The sequence below is a fragment of the Electrophorus electricus genome, chromosome 7, assembly GCF_041902795.1.
Source record: "Electrophorus electricus isolate QZ-2024a chromosome 7, ASM4190279v1, whole genome shotgun sequence".
Taxonomy (NCBI): domain Eukaryota; kingdom Metazoa; phylum Chordata; class Actinopteri; order Gymnotiformes; family Gymnotidae; genus Electrophorus; species Electrophorus electricus.
The window spans coordinates 25,627,795-25,648,050 of NC_137503.1; the positions used below are offsets into that span (position 1 = coordinate 25,627,795).

The 20,256-nt window shown below is 47.1% G+C and overlaps 1 protein-coding gene across 13 annotated transcripts in view; it reads left to right on the plus strand.

Annotated features, from left to right (window-relative positions):
- The window catches only part of syne1a (spectrin repeat containing, nuclear envelope 1a), a 117,319-nt gene extending 97,068 nt beyond the window's left edge, over positions 1 to 20,251 (plus strand). For 8 of the 13 annotated variants that reach the window (XM_081717014.1, XM_081717012.1, XM_081717009.1 and 5 more), the window contains 22 exons: positions 62 to 256; positions 2,332 to 2,457; positions 3,490 to 3,645; positions 5,010 to 5,168; positions 5,541 to 5,707; positions 9,422 to 9,584; positions 9,690 to 9,877; positions 10,234 to 10,384; positions 11,020 to 11,202; positions 11,539 to 11,676; positions 11,807 to 11,998; positions 12,142 to 12,442; positions 12,654 to 12,722; positions 13,110 to 13,168; positions 13,461 to 13,587; positions 15,088 to 15,299; positions 15,758 to 15,958; positions 16,522 to 16,650; positions 16,741 to 16,953; positions 17,134 to 17,235; positions 17,823 to 17,914; positions 19,171 to 20,251. In XM_081717014.1, the coding sequence (XP_081573140.1) occupies positions 62 to 256; positions 2,332 to 2,457; positions 3,490 to 3,645; positions 5,010 to 5,168; positions 5,541 to 5,707; positions 9,422 to 9,584; positions 9,690 to 9,877; positions 10,234 to 10,384; positions 11,020 to 11,202; positions 11,539 to 11,676; positions 11,807 to 11,998; positions 12,142 to 12,442; positions 12,654 to 12,722; positions 13,110 to 13,168; positions 13,461 to 13,587; positions 15,088 to 15,299; positions 15,758 to 15,958; positions 16,522 to 16,650; positions 16,741 to 16,953; positions 17,134 to 17,235; positions 17,823 to 17,914; positions 19,171 to 19,432 (3,585 nt within the window). In that variant the 3' untranslated portion in view covers positions 19,433 to 20,251. The remainder of the gene's footprint in view (positions 1 to 61; positions 257 to 2,331; positions 2,458 to 3,489; positions 3,646 to 5,009; positions 5,169 to 5,540; positions 5,708 to 9,421; positions 9,585 to 9,689; positions 9,878 to 10,233; positions 10,385 to 11,019; positions 11,203 to 11,538; positions 11,677 to 11,806; positions 11,999 to 12,141; positions 12,443 to 12,653; positions 12,723 to 13,109; positions 13,169 to 13,460; positions 13,588 to 15,087; positions 15,300 to 15,757; positions 15,959 to 16,521; positions 16,651 to 16,740; positions 16,954 to 17,133; positions 17,236 to 17,822; positions 17,915 to 19,170) is intronic. The other 5 variants (XM_081717013.1, XM_081717020.1, XM_081717017.1 and 2 more) reach the window with 5 other exon arrangements.
- The last annotated feature ends 5 nt before the right edge of the window (positions 20,252 to 20,256 follow it).

Genomic DNA, 20,256 nt, shown 5'->3' on the forward strand with positions numbered 1-20,256 from the left:
CCGAATCTGCGCGGGTCCCGTTAACCGGACACTCTCTGTCCTCCACCCTCTGCTCCACCAGCTGAAGGAGCGGGTCCTGCAGCGGCAGCAGGGCAGCTACATCCTGGCGGTGGAAGCCGGACGGCAGCTGCTGCTGTCGGCGGATGCCCGGGCGGAGGCGCTCCTGCAGGCCGAGCTCACGGACCTGCAGGAGCGATGGAGGGGCGCCAGCATCCGCCTGGACGAGAGGAAGAAGGAGTTGCTCTCCCTGCTGAAGGTAGCGCATGAGATAGAGCGGCTATCGCTCCGCTGAGGTTCCGCTCTGTTCGCAGCGTGTCGAACCGAAGCTTTCTTCGGCTCCCGTGTGGTCTGCACGGAGCAGGGTGTTGGCACTGTTATCATCTTTTAGCAGCAAACTAAAAAAGTACTCGTTCTCTAAGTTCATCTGAGGAAACACTGTAACAAACAAACACTAAGAGTTTACTCTCTAGCTGTGTCATTTTTACATTTACATTTACAGCTGTTACAGCTGGGAACACCATAGTTCGTGCAGTGTAGCATGTTTAGCTACTGAGAGATTTTGTTTTCTTATTTTTTCCTTTTTTGGCATGGGCCTTGACAGCAGTGCTGTGACCTCTAATGACTGAGTAGAGCTTGCGCGTCCTTGGCTGCTTGCGCTGTGTGGGTCTTCGACGCTCGGTATGCTCGATTTTTGGTAAATATCACGGCTCACCAAGTCCCGTGTCCGTCGTTATCATAGCGTCCCAAACGTTGGCTTTGGTTTAGCTTAGCTTTGGTTGGTGCTGCAGACCATACAAACCCCACTGAGCTGAAAAACGGTGCACGCGATGCGCTGGGATCTGCTGGCAGCGCTCCAGTTATGGTCGTGTACCAGCAAGGGAAGCAGAGCGGGGGAGTTCCAGCAGAGGAAGAGCCTTAAAAATGGAAATGGAAAGGGAGAGTGTGACAGCTGGAGAGAGAGAGAGAGAGAGAGAGAGAGGTAGTGAGAGAGAGAGAACGAAAGAGAGAGGGGGGGGTAGTGAGAGAGAGAGAGAGAGGGGGGGGTAGTGAGAGAGAGAGAGAGAGGGAGAGAGAGGGGTAGTGAGAGAGAGAGAGAGAGTGAGGGAGAGAGAGAGACAGTAATAGAGGGAGAGCGATAGTGAGAGGGAGAGAGACTGAGTGAGAGGGAGAGAGAGAGAGAGTGAGAGAGAGTGAGGGAGGGGTGAGATGGAGTGTGCTGTGTAGTGTGAAACAGGAGCGAGGCACTGAGTCTATGTACAGTACAGTACACTCGATCCAGCATTCAGGGGAATAGAATCATCCATCCAAAGGGATGAACCAGGAAACATGACTCCCCTTGTGCTCTTCCTCCAGCACCCTACCGGGACGGAAGGTACCACAGTGCTGTGCATCTGCGGGATGTGCATGTCAGTGTGTGTGTGTGTGTGTGTGTGTCTCTCTCTCTCCTTCTGTTTCTTTCTCTCTCAGCTCGGTTTGTGTAAACCCGTTCACTTGGGATTGCAGCGTGTAGCTCTGACTTTGTGCCCAACGCTGGAAGTATCGTTTGTAGCTTTGCGCGCCTGAGAGGCAAAGTGTTGCCCTGGTGTTCTGCTGTTTCTGCAGTGTAGCTCGTGACCGATAGCATTCCTGATGATGGTGTGTATTTTAGCCTTAATCTGCTGTAGCATTAGCGCTGAATACACGCGTGAGTATCTGTGTCTGTTAATTAGCATGCAGGAGGGATGAGCAGGATATAGAACTGCTCATTCTGCACTTGTGTTTAGACTCCACTGAAGCCACTGCATAGATGCCAGTTCATTGAATGAAGCCTTTACATACTGTTTGTGTGTGTGTGTGTGTGTGTGTGTGTGTGCACGTGTTTGTGTGTGTGTGTTTGTGTGTGGGTGTGCATGTGCATGCATGCGTGTGTATGCATGCGTGCTTGTGTGCACGCGTGTCCGTGTGTGTGTGTGTGGGTGTGCACGCGTGTCCGTGTGTGTGTGTGGGTGTGCACGCGTGTCCGTGTGTGTGTGTGGGTGTGCACGCGTGTCCGTGTCCGTGTGTGTGTGCACGTGTGTCCGTGTGTGTGTGTGTATGTGTGTGCACGCACGTGTGTGTGTGTGTGGGTGTGCACGCGTGTCCGTGTGTGTGTGTGTGTGTGTGTGTGTGTGTGTGTGTGCACGCACGTGTGTGTGTGTGTGTGTGTGGGTGTGCACGCGTGTCCGTGTGTGTGTGTGTGTGTGTGTGTGCACGCGTGTCCGTGTGTGTGTGTGTGTGCACGCGTGTCCGTGTGTGTGTGTGTGTGCACGCGTGTCCGTGTGTGTGTGTGTGTGTGTGTGTGTGTGCACGCAGGACTGGGAGCAGTGTGAGAAAGGAATTGCTGCGTCACACGAGAAGCTGCGGGCGTTTAAGAGCAAGCTCTCTCTGCCCTTACCCGAACACCATGAAGACCTGCACAGTGAGCAGATCCGCTGCAAGGTAAGCACACGCTCGCGTCACGCTCGCGGCGTCCGGATCAGTTCCGCTGGACCCAACAGCCTTTTTTGCAGCATTTCAACTGGTCTAGCATGGAAAGGCTGAATGCTTAATGTTCAGTCGGACTGGGTACACGGCTTACCTCTGTGGCGGTTTTGAGCACTGGCTAAGACCTCCCCGACTGGCACATGGACGTACAGAGCCTGTGTGTGTGTGTAAGTGAAGGAACTGTGCGTAAAGTCCATACTCACGGATTAGCTTCCCATCTCTGGGGCATCCCCGGAGTACAGTTCCTGCGTGATTTCGCGGTAGCACGGGTGCGGTGGGCGGAGCTGTGTGGGGGCGGAGAAGGAAGGGGCTGGAGGCGGAGCTGGCCATCTGCACGATCTCCCCGTCAGCTGAGCACTGACTCAGAGCCCGAGGGAGGCAGCTGTGAGTGTGGAAGCCTCTCAGACATGGCGGTTAGCTTTCTGAGCCAGTGCATGTGCTGCTGTCTGCTTCTTGCGTGCTCCCTGGTAAATGCGCTGAAGCCCTAGCCCGTGTTCTCTGTGGACTCATGCTGTGGGTGTCTGGCCAGTTAGAGTGGTGCGAAGAGCCCCAGACTCAGGCACCAGCAGGGCCAATCATGTGTGTTGGTTGTGCGGTTTGCGGTTTATAACTGTTCCCCTGTAGTCGATCCGTAATGAAACGCAGCACATTTCAAGAAATGCCTCTCGTGTGGTAGTTATCAGCGTCACTGGGGATAAATGTTATATAATTTGTTCCTGCTTACACATAAAATAAATGAAAATGCACTGTTAATGTTATTTGTTATTGATCCGAAAGGCAATGGCACACTGGGCAGTTTACAGGGGCTATGAGGATACAGCTCAAGTATTTAGAATGCAAATATTAGCTTGTGTTGACTTTAGATGGGAAAGACACACTTGTTTACTGTCATAATGTGTATTTAAACATGTATGTTTCTGGTTTGTGTGTGTGCATCCATGCGTGCGTGCGTGTGTGTGTGCATCCGTGCGTGTGTGTGTGATGTAGGAATTAGACGGGAGCACAGAGGGCTGGGCTGAACACCTAGCTGCCCTGTGTATGCTCAGAGACTCTCTCTCAGGGGACGTTAGCTCTGATGACCTCACCGTGCTGCAGGAAAGGTTAGAGCTCCTGCAGAGACAGTGGGAGGAGACCTGCCACCAGGTACACACACACACACACACGCGCACACACACACACACACACACACATGCGCGCGCACACACACACACTCTCTCACACACACTACAGAGACACACTGTAAGGCCTTCGTCTCTGTTTGGTTATCAAAGGTCTCTTGCAAGTGACAATATTAAGCTGATGCTGTATTTCCATATGTTTTAACAAGACTTCCCTTAGTGATGCATTCCAGTATGTCACTGGGCCCTCTCATGAATCTGTAGCGTCAGCGCTCCTGGATCGCTTCAGGATCCACCAACCTGAACAAGTCATTAAACAAAGACTATGATCATGTGTTTTATTTGTTCAAAGTTCCAAGTTTATTTGTCACATACATAGTCATACACAGTATAACTGGCAGGGAAATGCTTTTTTTGTGACCGCGATGCCTGTGGCCGAGGAGAGATACATAAAATACACAGAACAGGGAAACGGATGCAGATTAACGAATAAATAAATATGTCCTGATGAATGATGAATGAAGTGGGAATGTATAATATGCATATATACAGTGTACCAGCTGGTAGACGGAGGTCCTGTGTTTTAATTGGTAGGGTGCCACAGCACCACCCCACTTCCCCCACTTGTAAATTTACCACCAATTAGGGAGCCATCCGGGAAGAGTTAATAGCATATAAATATCTTGCCATCTGATTCCAAGCTCATTATCCTTCTCACATTGTACTGTTAAGTTACAGTCAAATATAAAGACCAAACTGCTTTTTTTATATACAGACCTCTTTTAGAAAGCCTGCTGAATATACTTGTCCGAATAACTCTGCTCACTGTATCTGATTGTGGGGATACAGTTAACAGATCCACATGCCGGAGTATTGACTATGCGTTTTGCTACAAACACCCCTTTCTGAGCACGTCACCGCGTTGTCTTTGTTTACCACGTATGGGCATTCCGGGTTCTGAAAGTAAAAGTCCTCCCTGGGCTTTTGCTCAAACTTCCTGAATAGAATTAGCTAGTGAGATCAGATCTGTAATGCAAGATACTCTTCTGTAATTTCTCAGAACCTGGAATGTCCACTTCTGTTGTTTACACACTTGATGATACACTGGCTTATACTGATATATACAGAACTATTCTCAACCTATTTTCAAAACATGATACACCATGTCCTCTTAAGACTGTGATTTTTTTTGTTGTTTCTTTGCTTGTTTGTTTTTTTCCCTGCAGTCATGGCATGTAGCACAGTTCCCATACTTTCGAAGGAAATAACTTATGTTGTGGTTAAAAGAGAAGACCTTTATATATTCTTGCAAAATGTTTGTATGTTTTTTTTGTCCTGTGTCTGTGTGTGCGTGCGTATGTGTGCGTGCGTGTGCGTGTGTGTGTGTAGCTGGCCCTGCGAAGGCAGCAGGTGAGTGAGAAACTAAACGAGTGGGTCCTCTTTAATGAGAAGAACCGGGAGCTGTGTGAGTGGCTCACCCACATGGAGAGCAAAGTGTCACAGAATTGTGACATCACAATTGAGGAGATGATCAAGAAACTGACCAAGGTGAGCCAGACTGCCACAGCCCAGCGTCCTCTTGGGAGTTTACCTCTAATTTCTTGTTTTGCCTTCAGTGGGTCTAGTTTATAATGAACATGGTGGTGCTTGATAGCTGTAAATAATCCTCAAAGGTTTCTCACCATTTCTTTTGCTTGCTTCCTATATTCCTATCATTTAATGGAAGTTATTCTTTTCCATTCTTAAAAAAAACAAACATTTTTATTTAGCAATATTGTCTTTATATATTAAATAGTTTGAACTGTCATTTTAATTTTACGTTTAGTTTTAGTTTAAAAGGTTACCAACAACAATGATTCTGCACAACTGTAATATGGTGCGTGCGTGTGTGCGTGCGTGCGTGTGTGTGTGGTGAACCAGGACTGTCAGGAGGAGATCTCAGTGGCGAGGGAGAACAAACTGCAGCTCAAGCAGATGGGGGAACGACTGGCCCAAGCCAGCCAGGAGAACAAGGCGACCGAGATCCAGTACAAACTGAGCAAAGCCAACGAGCGCTGGCAGCACCTGCTTGACCTCATCGCTGCCCGGTGAGTGCAGGACACACAACGACATCCCGCCCAGCCCCCACGCTCACACGCCCCCCTCCCCTCCCCTCCGCCGGATACTGCTGCCTTGCTTCACATATGTATAAAGCATTTGAATTTTTCTAATGCATATTGAAATAAATGCCTTATATCACAGTAACTGTTTTTACAACACGCGTTGTCTCCCTGAGAACCTTGAGAGGAACTAAGACTCAGAAGGGGAAGCCCTCCTCCTGTGATCAACACCAGATGGCAAACCAATTATAAGGTTCTAGCCTGCACTGCTGGCAACCATCAGGGGGCCTAGGCAGCATGCTAGGAGAGCAGGACCTCTCAGCCCCGGGAACTCCACTTCCCAGGATCCTTTGGGTTAAACACCTGCTAGTCGGCGCTGAGTGTGCGCCTGCTGGGCTCTGTATTTAAGCCCAGGGGAGCTATAGTCCAGTATCACACCTAGTAGGGGTCAACGCTCTGACACTTCAGAGTGCTAAAAGATTGTGAAAGAGAAAGAGAAAAGACCCCAAAAGAAACTGTTCTGTCCTTTAGCATTTTCTAGGAGAACTTTGCCAATTAAGCACGTCGTGTTTGTTTTTTTTTCCCATTCAACATACTCTGCATTCCCCAGCCCCCTCCAAACAATAAGTAAAGTTGCTTTTAAACTTTCTAGGAGCAGCTTATAAGCCTTAAGAAATTACTAAAAAATATTTACTCAGGTTATTTAATGAGGACTATTTCAGAGTCTGCACACTAAGCAACTAAGCACAAACCAGCAGTAGGACCAGCGGCGGTCTCCATGGCACCCAGGCACAGTTTTTGAACTCTTCAGGAGAATAGATGGCACATACATACTAACCAGTTGGGTACAGCTGGTCCACGGTGGTCAGACAGGTCCTGACACTTAGACTGGACTGAACTTTCGGTGGAGGAACCCAGGGGCTGGCAGCCTTATCCTCAAAGGGCTTGTGTGACAGGAGTTGGTTCCTGCTTGTTTGGGCTCGGCCTATAAACAGACGGTTGTATCATGTTTGCTCCAAATCTGCCACCACAGCAGACCTTTGATTCCTTCTGCACAATGTGAAGAACAACCAAATGGCAAAAGAGTGAGATGTGTGAGGAGTGAGATGTTTGTAGGGGGAGTGAGATGGGGAGGGGGAGGGGGTTGAGATGTGGGGGCGTGTCATTCTTCCATGCCATCATGTGACAGAAAGCATGGAAGTCATCTGAATATGGTCAGCTGTATATTTTCACTATCCTGTTCTTATAATTTATTCCCATTGGTCATCTTTAGGATTCCCAAAATATAGGAGCTTATAGCATTGTTTAACTACTTAACTAAGCGATAATAATGACATAAAAAGTGATTTTGATCTACAGTGTCTAGAGTACAAGTTATCTTACACACACACACTCATACTCATGGCTGGTAGTATTACAGTGCACCTGCCAGCATGTGCTAATGACTGTAGTCTTATTTTAGCTGCAGTGGTACTTGTCACTCTCAGCCACTAGTCATGACTACATGCCTTTCCTCAAGAGCAGTTGTCTCTCACATACCTCACACACACACACACACACACACACAGCAGGAGGAGGTAGAGAAAGTCGGTACAGACCACCGTTTAGACGAGCCAGAAGTTTGAAGAAGGCAGAGGGTTTTTCTGTTTCTCTTGGGCGTTTGACTGGAAATAGCCGAGCTTATCCCCATGGTGCTGGATGTGGGTACGGAGAACATGGCGCAGTGCCCAAGCCAAGACTCGGAGCTGCCAGACTGTGACTGCGACGTGAGCAGGCAGGACCTCTCTCCCCCTTTGTTAATGTGCTATAACGCTTGTTGCCACTTACAGCTGCACCAAAGAGGCTTTTTTTCAATTGTTCTGAGTGCGTAATTCACTCGGGTGTGGTGCTTAGTGCCAGGTAGTATTCACTGCTTCTCCGTTGCATGTGAAGAACTCCAGAAATCGGGTTATGTCTCGATAGCGCACAGCCATAATGACCGCGACGTCGCCTTTGACAGAAGCTCCTGCGGAGAGACGCCTGCACTTTTTCTTTATTTGTTGAGTTGTTTGCCACCGTGGCTGTTATCTTGCATCGGGCTTGAGGAATGAGCCTCGGATCAGCGTTTATTATTTTTTGGGCATACCGAGGCCACATGAGGGTGTTTTATCTTTCACTGGCAATCTTCACCTCATGCCTTGTTTTTGTAGCACAAAGTGAAATCCTGTATGTGTGTGTTTTACAAATGCAAAAAAACGAGTGCCATTCCCAGCTGGTAAGACAAGAGAGAAATGGAGACCCATACAGCACCTCACACTGTATTTGTAAGCACATGTGTGGGACTTTTAATAGACATTTAATAGGCAGTGCAGTATTACGCACAGCTCTCTGCTCAGACGGTTTCACATGTCACATTACTTTTCAGACATAGCAGTTATTAGTTATTCTACTTCGACATTGTCATAGCAATCTGAAAACTATCCAGTCGCCTCTGCAAAACTGGAACACTGACAAAGTTTAATCGCTGGATTAGCTTTCTGTTCATCTTTGGGCTAAAATGACAAATTTTTGTGTAACTGTTTTGTAGACTCTTGATTTTCCATGGTTGAGTGAATCCCGCATGAAGAGCAACTGATGCATGTACAGTTGTGGCAAAAAGTTTGAGACTGACACAAATTTGGGGTTTCAAAGTTTATTGCCTCAGTTTTTTTAGATCCTTTTGTCAGCTGTTTAAGGTACAGAGAAGTACGATTATTACCATTTCATAATGCGTCCAGTTTAAGCAAAGACTTGTGGACTGACCACAGGTTCTCAATGGGATTAAGATCTGGGGAGTTTCCTGGCCATGGACACAAAATTTCAATGTTTTGTTCACCGAGCCACTTGGTTATCACTTTCCCCTTGTGACATGGTGCTCTGTCTTGCTGGAAAAAGCATTGTTCATCACCAAATTGGATCGTTGGGAGAAGTTGCTATTGGAGGATGTCTTGATATCATTCCTTATTCATGGCAGTGTTCTTAGGAAAAACTATGATTTGAGCAAATCATCCCTCGGATGAGAAGCAACCCCAGACATGAAGTTATTTTCTCTGATGAAGCCGCCTTTGGACTGTTTGGGACATCTGGACAAATGATTGTCCAGAGAAGAAAAGGTGAGCGCTACCATGAGTCCTGTCATGCCAACAGTGAGGCATCCTGAGACCATTCATGTGTGGGGTTGCTTCTCATCCAAGGGAGTGGGTTTGATCAAACTTTTGCCTAAGAACACTGCCACGAATAAGGAATGGTATCAAAACATCCTCCAATAGCAACTTCTCCCAACATCCCAAGGCGAATTTCAAAAGTCCTAAAAAAGAAGGGTCAACACTGTAAATATTAAGTCTTTGCTTAAACTGGATTAAGTTTTTGTTTGTTTGTTTTTTTAACTTATAAAATGCTTCTAATTGTACTTCACTATACCATATAAACATCTCACAAAAAACTGAGGCAGTAAAACCAATCTAATTTTGTGAAAACCAAAATTTGTGTCTGTCTCAGAACCTTTGGCCATGACTGTACACTATTGGCTAAGCTGTCTTCTCCATTACACTAGATCAGTGCTAGATTGCAACTATAGGAATAGATTTTTAAATGTGTCTATCCTCTCTTTTTCCCCTCTCTCTCTCTCTCTCTCTCTCTCTCTTTCTCTCTCTCTCTCTCTTTCTCTCTCTCTCTCTCTCTCAGGGTGAAGAAGCTGAGGGAGACTCTAGTGGCTGTCCAGCAGTTGGATAAGAACATGAGCAGCTTACGGTCCTGGCTGTCTCACATCGAGACCGAGCTCTCACGGCCCATAGTGTACGACACCTGTGACACAAGTGAAATCCAGAAAAAACTCAGCCAGCAGCAGGTAAGACGTGCATGTGCACTCACGAGCACAGCCCACCCACACACACACCCATGCACAAACCTGCCGAAGCGCGGGAGCGAGAGTGAAAGTTCCTGTGCCCTGCAGGATTTGCAGCGGGACATCGAGAAGCACAGCACGGGTGTGGCATCTGTGCTGAACCTGTGTGAGGTGCTGCTGCACGACTGCGATGCGTGCGCCACAGAGACGGAGTGCGACTCCATCCAGCAGGCCACGCGTGGCCTGGACCGCCGCTGGAGGAACATCTGCGCAGTGGCCATGGAGCGCAGGCTCAAGTGCGTGTGTGTGTGCGCGTGTGTGTGTGTGTGTGTGTGTGTGTGTGTGCATGCGTATGGTTGTATGTTGTGCAAGATTTATTATTGGTCAAGTGAAGATGATCAAATATTTTTGGAGTAATGTTTGAGGGCAGGTGTTTTCTGCTTAAATTATATAAGTCCAGTTATCTTCTGTAGATAATTGAAGATGACTTCGGTAGATGAGCTTCTGAAGATGGATAACTCTTCTGTAGATGAACCTCTGTAGATAACTCTTCTGTAGATTAACTTCTGAAGATAACTTCTGGAGATGGGCTTTTGAACGTACCTCTTCCGTAAATGAGCTTCGGTGATAGATAACTCAGCGCTGTTTGCAGGATTGAGGAGACATGGAGGCTGTGGCAGAAGTTTCTGGATGATTACTCGCGTTTCGAGGACTGGCTGAAAGCGTCTGAGAGGACAGCAGCTCTCCCCAACTCTTCCGGTGTGCTCTACACCGTCGCCAAAGAGGAACTCAAGAAGTTCGAGGTAAAACGGTTGAAGGGGGAAAAGCAGTCAAACTAGTTATTCCTCCTCTGTCCTTTTTACAGTTGTGCGACCAGTCGTACTTCGGTGCATCAAACTGTTTGGAGAAGCCTAAGTGTCTAAGTGTTTAAGGTTTCTGGAGCAGAGATCCGGGATCTTTTAAGTACTGTGGCAGAAAAGCTCACAATGGGATAAGTTTTAGTCTAAATCTTTTTAGTGAAAATCAAATTGGCTGAGTGAGCGGGAGAGAGGGAGAGCATGATAGAGAGTGAGAGAAAGACAGCATTTCTGCAGAGAGTGAAAGATCAGAAAACAGCCACCAGATTCTCCTGAGCAGTGTTATGTGTCGGCAATTCGCCTGTACACATTCCTGTGAGCAGACAGTGGGTCAGTACACGCATCCCTGCGTATACCTCACCGTCAACAGCACTTAGCAGAAGTTTTAGGAAAGTCAAACGTTTCCAAGTAAGGGAGCACATAGGCTTTCTAAACTGGAGGCAATTCAGGAGATATGAAATATGAAATTATACAGCGTTCAAAAACATCAACATGCATTGCGTGCATTTCTGGTCCTTTGAACCGGCCCATGAGTCGGTGATGGTATCGCGCGGTGTGATTGGTGCTGGTGCTGTGTGCAGGCATTCCAGAGGCAGGTGCAGGAGTGCCTGACCCAGCTGGAGCTCATCAACAAGCAGTACCGGCGTCTGGCCCGCGAGAACCGCACAGACTCGTCCTGCCGGCTACGCCAGATGGTGCACGACGGGAACCGGCGCTGGGACACGCTGCAGCGGAGGGTCGGCGCCATCCTGCGCAGGCTAAAGGTCCCTACTCACACCACCCGCCCAGCCAGAACAGGCCAGAGCGAAGCGCTAGCAGCACCGCGGTCAGGGGTTCGATCCCCAGAAAGGGCGCGGGTTAAAACGCTTATATGTTCTCAGTACCACAAGCCGCTCTGGGAAAGAGCATCTTCCCAATTCTGTAAACATCAGCACCACTCTGTGGATTAGCCTTCCAGAAAGGTCACATTATCCATTCAGAAAGGTCAGATTATTCATTCAGAAAGGTCAGATTATCCATTCAGAGACTTCTCCAACCGTAGTCAGCGTGATAAAGGTCAAAGGTCCACGGTGTGACTGGTTGACCTCCTCCCCCTGCAGCACTTCATTTGCCAGCGGGAGGAGTTTGAGACAGCTCGAGACAGCATTCTCGTGTGGCTCACCGAGATGGACCTGCAGCTTACCAACATAGAGCACTTCTCTGAGTGTGACGTCCAGGCCAAGATCAAACAGCTGAGGGTGAGGGCTCGGTTTATCTGGCAAATTCCGTAATTTATTTAAACTCATGGAAAGCGTAATGTAGTACGGAGCGTTAAGAGTACCGGAGACTGGGTGTTCTGACCCCATGCTGTCGGCTGGTGCGTGGCAGGCGTTCCAGCACGAGATTGAGCTGAATTCTGGGAAGATGGCAAGTGTGTTCAAGCAGGGCGAGGCTCTGATGGAGAAGAGTGAGCCTCTGGACGCCGCCGTTATAGACGAGGAACTGGACGAGCTACAGAGATACTGCAGAGAGGTGTTCGGCCGCGTGGAGCGCTACTACAGGAAACTCACGCGCCTGCCGGTGAGACACACACACACACACACACAAATGCACAGAAACACACATATACTTATTTCTAAATAAAAGCCAGTGCAAAACATTTAATGTTTTCCATATGATTTTTGGACTTATATAAACAGATAATTATTTTTCTTCATTCTCAGTTTACCGATGATGAGTATGATGGTTCAGACCGCGAGTTTGAACTGGGAGGGTCATGTGACCTCGCCGACCTCCAGTGGGAAGAAGGAAGCAGCAATAGCAGACCTCCCTCTGTTACCATGGTGCCTCTTCATGCCAGCTGCTCAGGCCGAGACACCCCTGCTAGCGTAGACTCGATTCCCTTGGAGTGGGACCATGACTATGACCTGGAACCCATGGGGCATACCATCTCATCGCCAAAGAGGGGGCAAGGTCAAGAGGAAGATGAAGACATTCTATGCAGTGCAACAGCAGCTCTCACAGGTGTGTGTGTGTGTGTGTGTGTGTGTGTGTGTGTGTGAGTGTGTGTGAGTGTGTGTGTGTGTGTGTGTGTGTGTACGCGTGCATACGTGTATTTAAACGTGCTTTCTAAGCAATAGTGGGTAGATGTGGGATGTGAGATGTACTTGCTTGTAATTACTTATCTTTCAAACGAACCGCTGGCATGTTCTGTCGTATATCCTTCTCTTCACAGACATAGTGATCCCCGAGAGCCCTGAGGCTTATATAAAACTGACAGAAAACACACTGAGGTCTTCCTCTGGTAGGCAGCGAGTCAGGGCATGCTATTAACTTTCCTCACCACAGCATGCTGCCCAGTTCATTGTCACATCCCGTGTTCTTCCCCGTAACATCAGCGCAATGCCATAACACTCAAACCAGAAGCACATCTGTGCTGCTTTGTCTCGGGAGGCTGCAGGTGGTACGTGCGTGCGGACGGCCGTTGGCGAAGAGCCCGTTACCCTTTCATGTAACCGTGCAGTTCTATCCGTGTACCTAATTCACTACTGTCTTCCATAAGTAGCATAGACGGGAAATGGGTTCCCAGACGGGTTTGCATGCATCTTTCCGTCCTGTCCCTCAGCCCGGGGTATGTACCGTCCCGCTGTTCACACACTGTGGTAACCCGCGGCACAATACCTTCCCGCAGGTGAGAACGCTCGTCATGTACTGGAGTCTCACAGCCCCAGCACCTCATACTCGGGTTATGTAAGTATGAGTCCCTCAGTAATGCCCAGGCCTGTTACAGACCAATGTTTAGACAAGGAGAGAAAAGTGCTTTGGTAGCAGTAACAATAACAAAACTGTGGTAAGACCAAATTGCCATTGCTGTGTATTTGGAATCGAAATATAGTTACTGTTTAGAAATGTAAAAAAAACCCACTTCTATTGAGTGTTGTGATTACATAACTTCTATGAAGGATGTTTGCTCTTCCACGTTTCCATTGTGTGTGTGTGTGTGTGTGTGTGTGTGTGTGTGTGTGTGTGTGTGTGTGTATAGATGCGGTTGATGGGAGACTGCCGGGGCAGTATAGATGCTCTGAAGAGAGCAGAGGGAGAGCTGGAGGAGGAGGAGGATGACCTGCCAGGACTTGGAAACCCTGTCAACACAGACACACAGAGCACAGGTTACTGAACTATACAGATATAACCAACACAGACACGCAGAGCACAGGTTACTGAACTATACAGATATAACCAACACAGACACGCAGAGCACAGGTTACTGAACTATACAGATATAACCAACACAGACACGCAGAGCACAGGTTAGAGAACTATACAGATATAACCAACACAGACACGCAGAGCACAGGTTACTGAACTATACAGATATAACCAACACAGACACGCAGAGCACAGGTTACTGAACTATACAGATATAACCAACACAGACACACAGAGCACAGGTTAGAGAACTATACATACAGAGCACAGGTTACTGAACTATACAGATATAACCAACACAGACACACAGAGCACAGGTTACTGAACTATACAGATATAACCAACACAGACACACAGAGCACAGGTTACTGAACTATACAGATATAACCAACACAGACACGCAGAGCACAGGTTAGAGAACTATACATACAGAGCACAGGTTACTGAACTATACAGATATAACCAACACAGACACGCAGAGCACAGGTTACTGAACTATACAGATATAACCAACACAGACACGCAGAGCACAGGTTACTGAACTATACAGATATAACCAACACAGACACACAGAGCACAGGTTAGAGAACTATACAGATATAACCAACACAGACACACAGAGCACAGGTTAGAGAGCAATCCAGATATAAACAACACAGACACGCAGAGCACAGGTTAGAGAACTATACAGATATAACCAACACAGACACACAGAGCACAGGTTAGAGAACTATACATACAGAGCACAGGTTAGAGAGCTATCCAGATATAAACAACACAGACACGCAGAGCACAGGTTAGAGAACTATACACGCAGAGCACAGGTTAGAGAGCTATCCAGATATAACCAACACAGACATGCAGGGCACAGGTTAGAGAGCTATCAAGCTATAACCAACACAGACACACAGAGCACAGGTTAGAGAACTATACAGATATAACCAACACAAACATGCAGAGCACAGGTTAGAGAGCTATCAAGCTATAACCAACACAGACACAAAGAGCACAGGTTAGAGAACTATACAGATATAACCAACACAGACACACACAGCACAGGTTAGAGAACTATACAGAAATAACCAACACAAACATGCAGAGCACAGGTTAGAGAACTATACACGCAGAACACAGGTTAGAGAGCTATCCAGATATAACCAGCACAGACACGCAGAGCACAGGTTAGAGATCTATACATGCACTGCACAGGTTAGAGAACTATACAGATATAACCAACACAGACACACACAGCACAGGTTAGAGAACTATACAGATATAACCAACACAGAGCACAGGTTAGAGAACTATGCAGCTATGTACACGATTTTAACGAACACGGAGATGCAGAGCACAGGTTATAGATCTGTACACAGTTTAGCCAATACAAAGACCAAATCTTTTGAGGAACGTAAGAGTTGCAAACATGTTCGTGTACTGAATTGTAATTAATGGTCCTGCAGGTGTGATCGAACGCTGGGAGCTGATTCAGGCTCAGTCCACCAACTTAGAGCACAGTCAGAGTGAAGACCTGCTACTATGGCAACAGCTCACCTCTGAACTGGAAGCTATGGAGGCACAGCTTAGCCAGACAGAAGAGGAGCTGGCCAAGCTAAGAGGAAAGGACCTAAGCACAAACATCCACACCATTGAGCAAAGAATCAGAAAGTTGAAGGTATGCCCTTGTTTATGCGCTTGGGTTTGTTCTAATTCACAATGGACGCATGCTATGTCATGCAAACAGCAAATGGCACAATGATTACTGCAAAAAGCGCTTGTAACATGACACACAGTCTCAACAATGTGACCTCAGTATCAGAGAAGGTAGTTGGCAGTGATCACAGCATTCCAAAAATAAACCAGTCTAAAAACAGAACACCACTAACCAGCATACACAGACCCTCTTCTTAATACAGCGGCCGAGAGAGTTACTTTTAAGCACAAATACTCCCTATATTTCAGCTCAGTTCAAAGACTTTAATAACTTAAAGCTATACCAACACTCATATCAGTGACTGGATATGGAGCTGTGTCCATTTTTACTCACACACTCACACGGTTTACCAATGTTAGCTGTCAGGTACAGCTTCTTTACACACACTCTCAGATTTCCCGACTCTGGATTCTCAACAGGAGCTCCAGAGGGTAATGGATGCCCATAAGTCCAAAGTCCTGTCCATCAACTTGAGCGGCGCTGGCCTCCACCAATCAGACTCGGAGGAGAGCTGGAAGCTGAGAAGCAGACTGAAGGAGATGAACTCCCGCTGGGACCGACTGGGCAAGACACTGCAGCAGTGGAGAGGAGCGCTACAGGACGCTCTGATGCGGTGCCAGGTGGGTGCATATACACACATTTACACACAATAACTCATTTGATTAAAAAGTGGCATTTTTAATTTCTTGTGCACAAATACAAATAGCCATTCACCCACATACTACATATACCTCCAAATAGTTATTTCTGTGTCCAGTGCTGTGCAAAGACTTGAAACTGAAAGATACCTGGAGTTTATTTCCATCAAAAGCATTGATAATACATGAATAAACACTAATACAACAAAACATTAATGCAGATAAGCACTAGTCTCATAATAATTAAAATTTTTCAAAAAGTTATTGGTTTCCTATGAGATGTCTAGAACATAGGTTTGGATCCAGAACTTCTTCTCAAAATTTGACTTGCAAAAATGTTTTTTAAAGACTTTTATTTATTGATTTATTTTTCCAAAAATGATAAATATTTCAAACACATGTGAAATGCAAAAAAAAAAGAAAGAAACTGGAAAGCACTTTGCATCAGATTTTTCCTGGCGTGAAAAACGCCTCTGCGCAGCGCAGTGGGGTTTTAGGCCGGTCCTGTGCTGTGCTTTAATCCAATGCTGCGCTCATCCCTGCAGGAGTTTCACGAGCTGAGCCACGGCCTACTGCTCTGGCTGGAGAACATCGAGCGCAGAAGAAATGAGATCGTTCCCATCTCAAAGGCACTGGAGCCGCACACCTTGCAAGCCCATTACAGAGCACTAGAGGTGTGTGTGTGTGTGTGTGTGTGTGTGTGTGTGTGTTACGTCTCTTTTACGTCTACGCCTAACGTGCCTCCTGGGCCTGCGTGTGTGCAGCAAATCCAGCAGGAGCTGTGCGAGTCCGAGCAGAGGGTGGGCAGCCTGCAGGAGCTCTCCGTGCAGCTCCTGGTACAGGCTCAGGGCAGCGAGTGCTTGGAGGCCCAGGAGCGGGTGCACGTCATCGGCAGCCGCCTCCGCCTGCTCCTCAGGGCCGTGGCCTCCGACCTTCGGTTGCTGGAGAGAGAGCTCCGCGCCCGCGGAGTCACACAGGTCGGTCCCAGGCGGCTGCAAGCCTTTGCTAGCTCACTTAAATACCCGGTGTAGTGTCTCGGGGTCGTCGTAACGAGACGCATTAACACTACTGCGTGCAAGGACCAAACTTCTGCTTTAAGGCTGAGGCTTAATGCAAATCTTAATCCGAATCCACTGCGATCCACATCCCTGCCACAGGACACGTCCGCTTGGTCGGCCCCCGACGACGTCGATACGTCCGGATCGGCCAGCCCAGTGTCCGTGGTCAGTGCGCCTGTCGAGCACCAGTCGGTACAGCTGGTAATGAAGCTCTTCTCTGTCTACTCTTATCAGCTGTGGCATGCAGTGACCGTCTCTGCCCTGCTGTTGGCTAGAACGGAAGGGGTGCTAACACCATGATCCTCTCAAACTGGACTCTGACATATTTTTTTAAATTAAATAAATAATTGCCTGAATTGAAAGTTTAGGTCAGAGCTGAGGAAATTTAGATGGCTCACAACAGTAGCGCTTATGGAGCGCAGATGCGTTCGAGTTGGTCCCTAAGAGAAAATGCCTTACGCTTGCATAAACCTTTTTGTTTTGTAGCCACCGCGAGGTGATTTGTGTGAAGATAGAAATGCACAAGAAATACTGGCTTTACACCTCAGACATCATGTGAACAAAAAGAGCATTAACTGCTCACGGGAGCAGCTCCCCCAGAGCGGTGTCTGCACTGGAAAAGCCGGGTTTCTTGCTTTGATCCTTCTGCCATTGCACTGGGTTGCTTTGCTTCTGCCTTTTGCTTTTGTTGTTATCGATGACCAATGGCCTGGCCATAGATGCCTCTGCTTGTGACCACAAGCTTTGTCTTTATTTGCTTGGACTGAAACATTCTTTCTTTCTTTTAGCCCTCCCTTCCCCTTTTGCTCATTGCACAACAGCTACGGGGCAAATGTATTGTATCAGAACCCGGATCCTCGGCCAGCCTCCCGCGCCGCAGGTACCTCTCTCCTGGACTCTAGAACGCCGGGGAGGGATGATGGAACTCAAATTCGAACGCACCTTAACATACGAAGCCGACGAAGGGGCCCTTAGAGTGCCAGCGCCGTGACCTTCGCAGCCGGAGCCGGAGCGTAGCTAAATTGCTAGACTGGAGCTAAGACAGGGCTAGCCAGCTCCAGCCCTGGAGGGCACAGCCTCTCGTAGTATAGCGTTCTCCCTACTTTAAGACGGCTGATTCAACAAGAAGACATGGAAAATGAACTAAGGCAGACACTGACCAGTAGAGGTCCTGCAGATACCCATTTGTAAACCTAGCTGCCCCTCCTGAAGCCCTCGGCCCCCTAGTGGCAAAAGGAGAGGTTCGGCCAAAGTTAAACACAAGCGTATTTGGGTCCATCATCTCTCTCCATTCTAGAATTTGCATGAAACATTATATTGGAATAGTTCTTTAATCTTTAAACAGTTCCGTTGTGTTTGTCGTTTTAATTTGATGTGTTGCTTTGTGTTTGCAGCTTGGTTGTTCTGTGCAGACAGTGCTTCATTGCATCCTTTTTTTTTTTTTTCTGACTGCGACACTTTGTTAAAAATCATTAAAGATGATCCAGAAACAGTCCATGTACATACAAATATACATGTTCAGATGTAAAACCTTGCAATGTGTAGCCATTATCATATTTTTATTTAGTATACATAATTACCTTAAATTGTTACTTTCTGATCAAGTAATTGTAACTGCTGTTCAATCAACTGAAAATGTCTATCATTTGAAAGATAAGGAACGTATCGGTAAAGCGGTTCACGCAATGCATGCCGTTCTGTAATGAAATGCCTGATATAGCTTTAAGGGAGAGGGAATTTGGAGGGTTCGTCGGCCTCCCTTCTACAGCGCAGAGTTCAGGAGAACACGGTGTTCTTTTCACTTGTAGTGTAACAACAGAAAAGAGGATTGTTAGCGTTCCACTGTCTGGCTGGAAAAAGCCACGACATTGAACCTTCACATAGCGGACACGCCGCGGCCCCCTTCTCTGCGGCCTCTTAGGGAGGGAAAATATCTTTGGAAAAAGCAGACGCAAGTCAAGTAGCAAATGTAACTAAGAAATCCTAGAAATGCAAGATGTTTAGAGAAACAGGAAAGGCTGTTTTAAAGGCTGCAGAGCCTTTCGTCAGGTGAGCGTCACAGCTGCAGCTCGTGCAGGCCGTGGGTCTGCGGCAACGGACTGACTAGCGCACTCCCGTTTTCTGTCTCTCGCCCAGGTGCCCCAGGGACTCTGCCGGCGCTTCCTCTCGCTCTGGTTTCTCCGGGCCACGAAGTGGCGCTGCTGCCGACCGCCGCCAGCCCTTCCTCCTGCGGGTCCTGCGCACGGCTCTGCCACTGCAGCTCCTGCTGCTGCTTATAGTGGGCTTGGCCTGTCTGGTGCCCATGACTGAGGAGGACTACAGCTGCGCAAATGCCAACAACTTTGCCCGCTCCTTCCACCCTATGCTGCGCTACACCAACGGCCCTCCGCCCATATGAGCCGGCCACTGCATCGAATTCAGACTTTGTTCAGGACACAACGAAACCTAACATATAAAACTCGTGTAGAACGACTGACTGTTAGCCAAAATTTATTGTCCTTGTAAAGTTAAATGCCGCTGCTTTTTAAAAAAAAATATTAGTAAATTATTAATTGCAAACTAAAGTGTAATGAGGATCTCCTAATGATGGATATGAACTGTAGGAGAGAAATCAGCAAACCTCCTCTCCTAATCCTCTGGGAATGGGGACAAATGAAGAAACGTGAATCTGATGTATACTGTAGCACTGACGTGATCTTATTTCAAGGTACTGCACTGACACCATCCAAAAAAATGGCCAACATCGCTGAATCTGAGAAAATGGTTTTCATTTTACAGTTTTATTTAAGAGTAAAAAAAATCTTCACTTAAAGTGATTGTAAAAATATGAAAATCTTCACTTAAAGTGATTGTAATAAGTATAAAGTCCTTTAGATATGGAGCTTTTGTTTTAGTGCATTGCTTTTTATTTTTTTATGTTATGGCATGCGGTTCATGGTTTTTGAAACACGCCAATCTCAGAGTATTGCTGCTCTGTAGGAGGCATAAACTTTTATATATATATGAAGGTAACTAGCTAGATTGGCTAGCTCAATAGGTGGATAGTGTATAAAAACAATTCTAAAATTGTCAGTGCTTATTTATGTATGTACAGTTTGCTAATACTGACAGTAAAAAAATATGTCTTTTCATTTAATATATACAAACTATTACTCTGGGTCAATCAATTTACTTTTTGTGTGTGTAACTCAATGAAGCAAAATGTTTGTATTCGAAACCAGA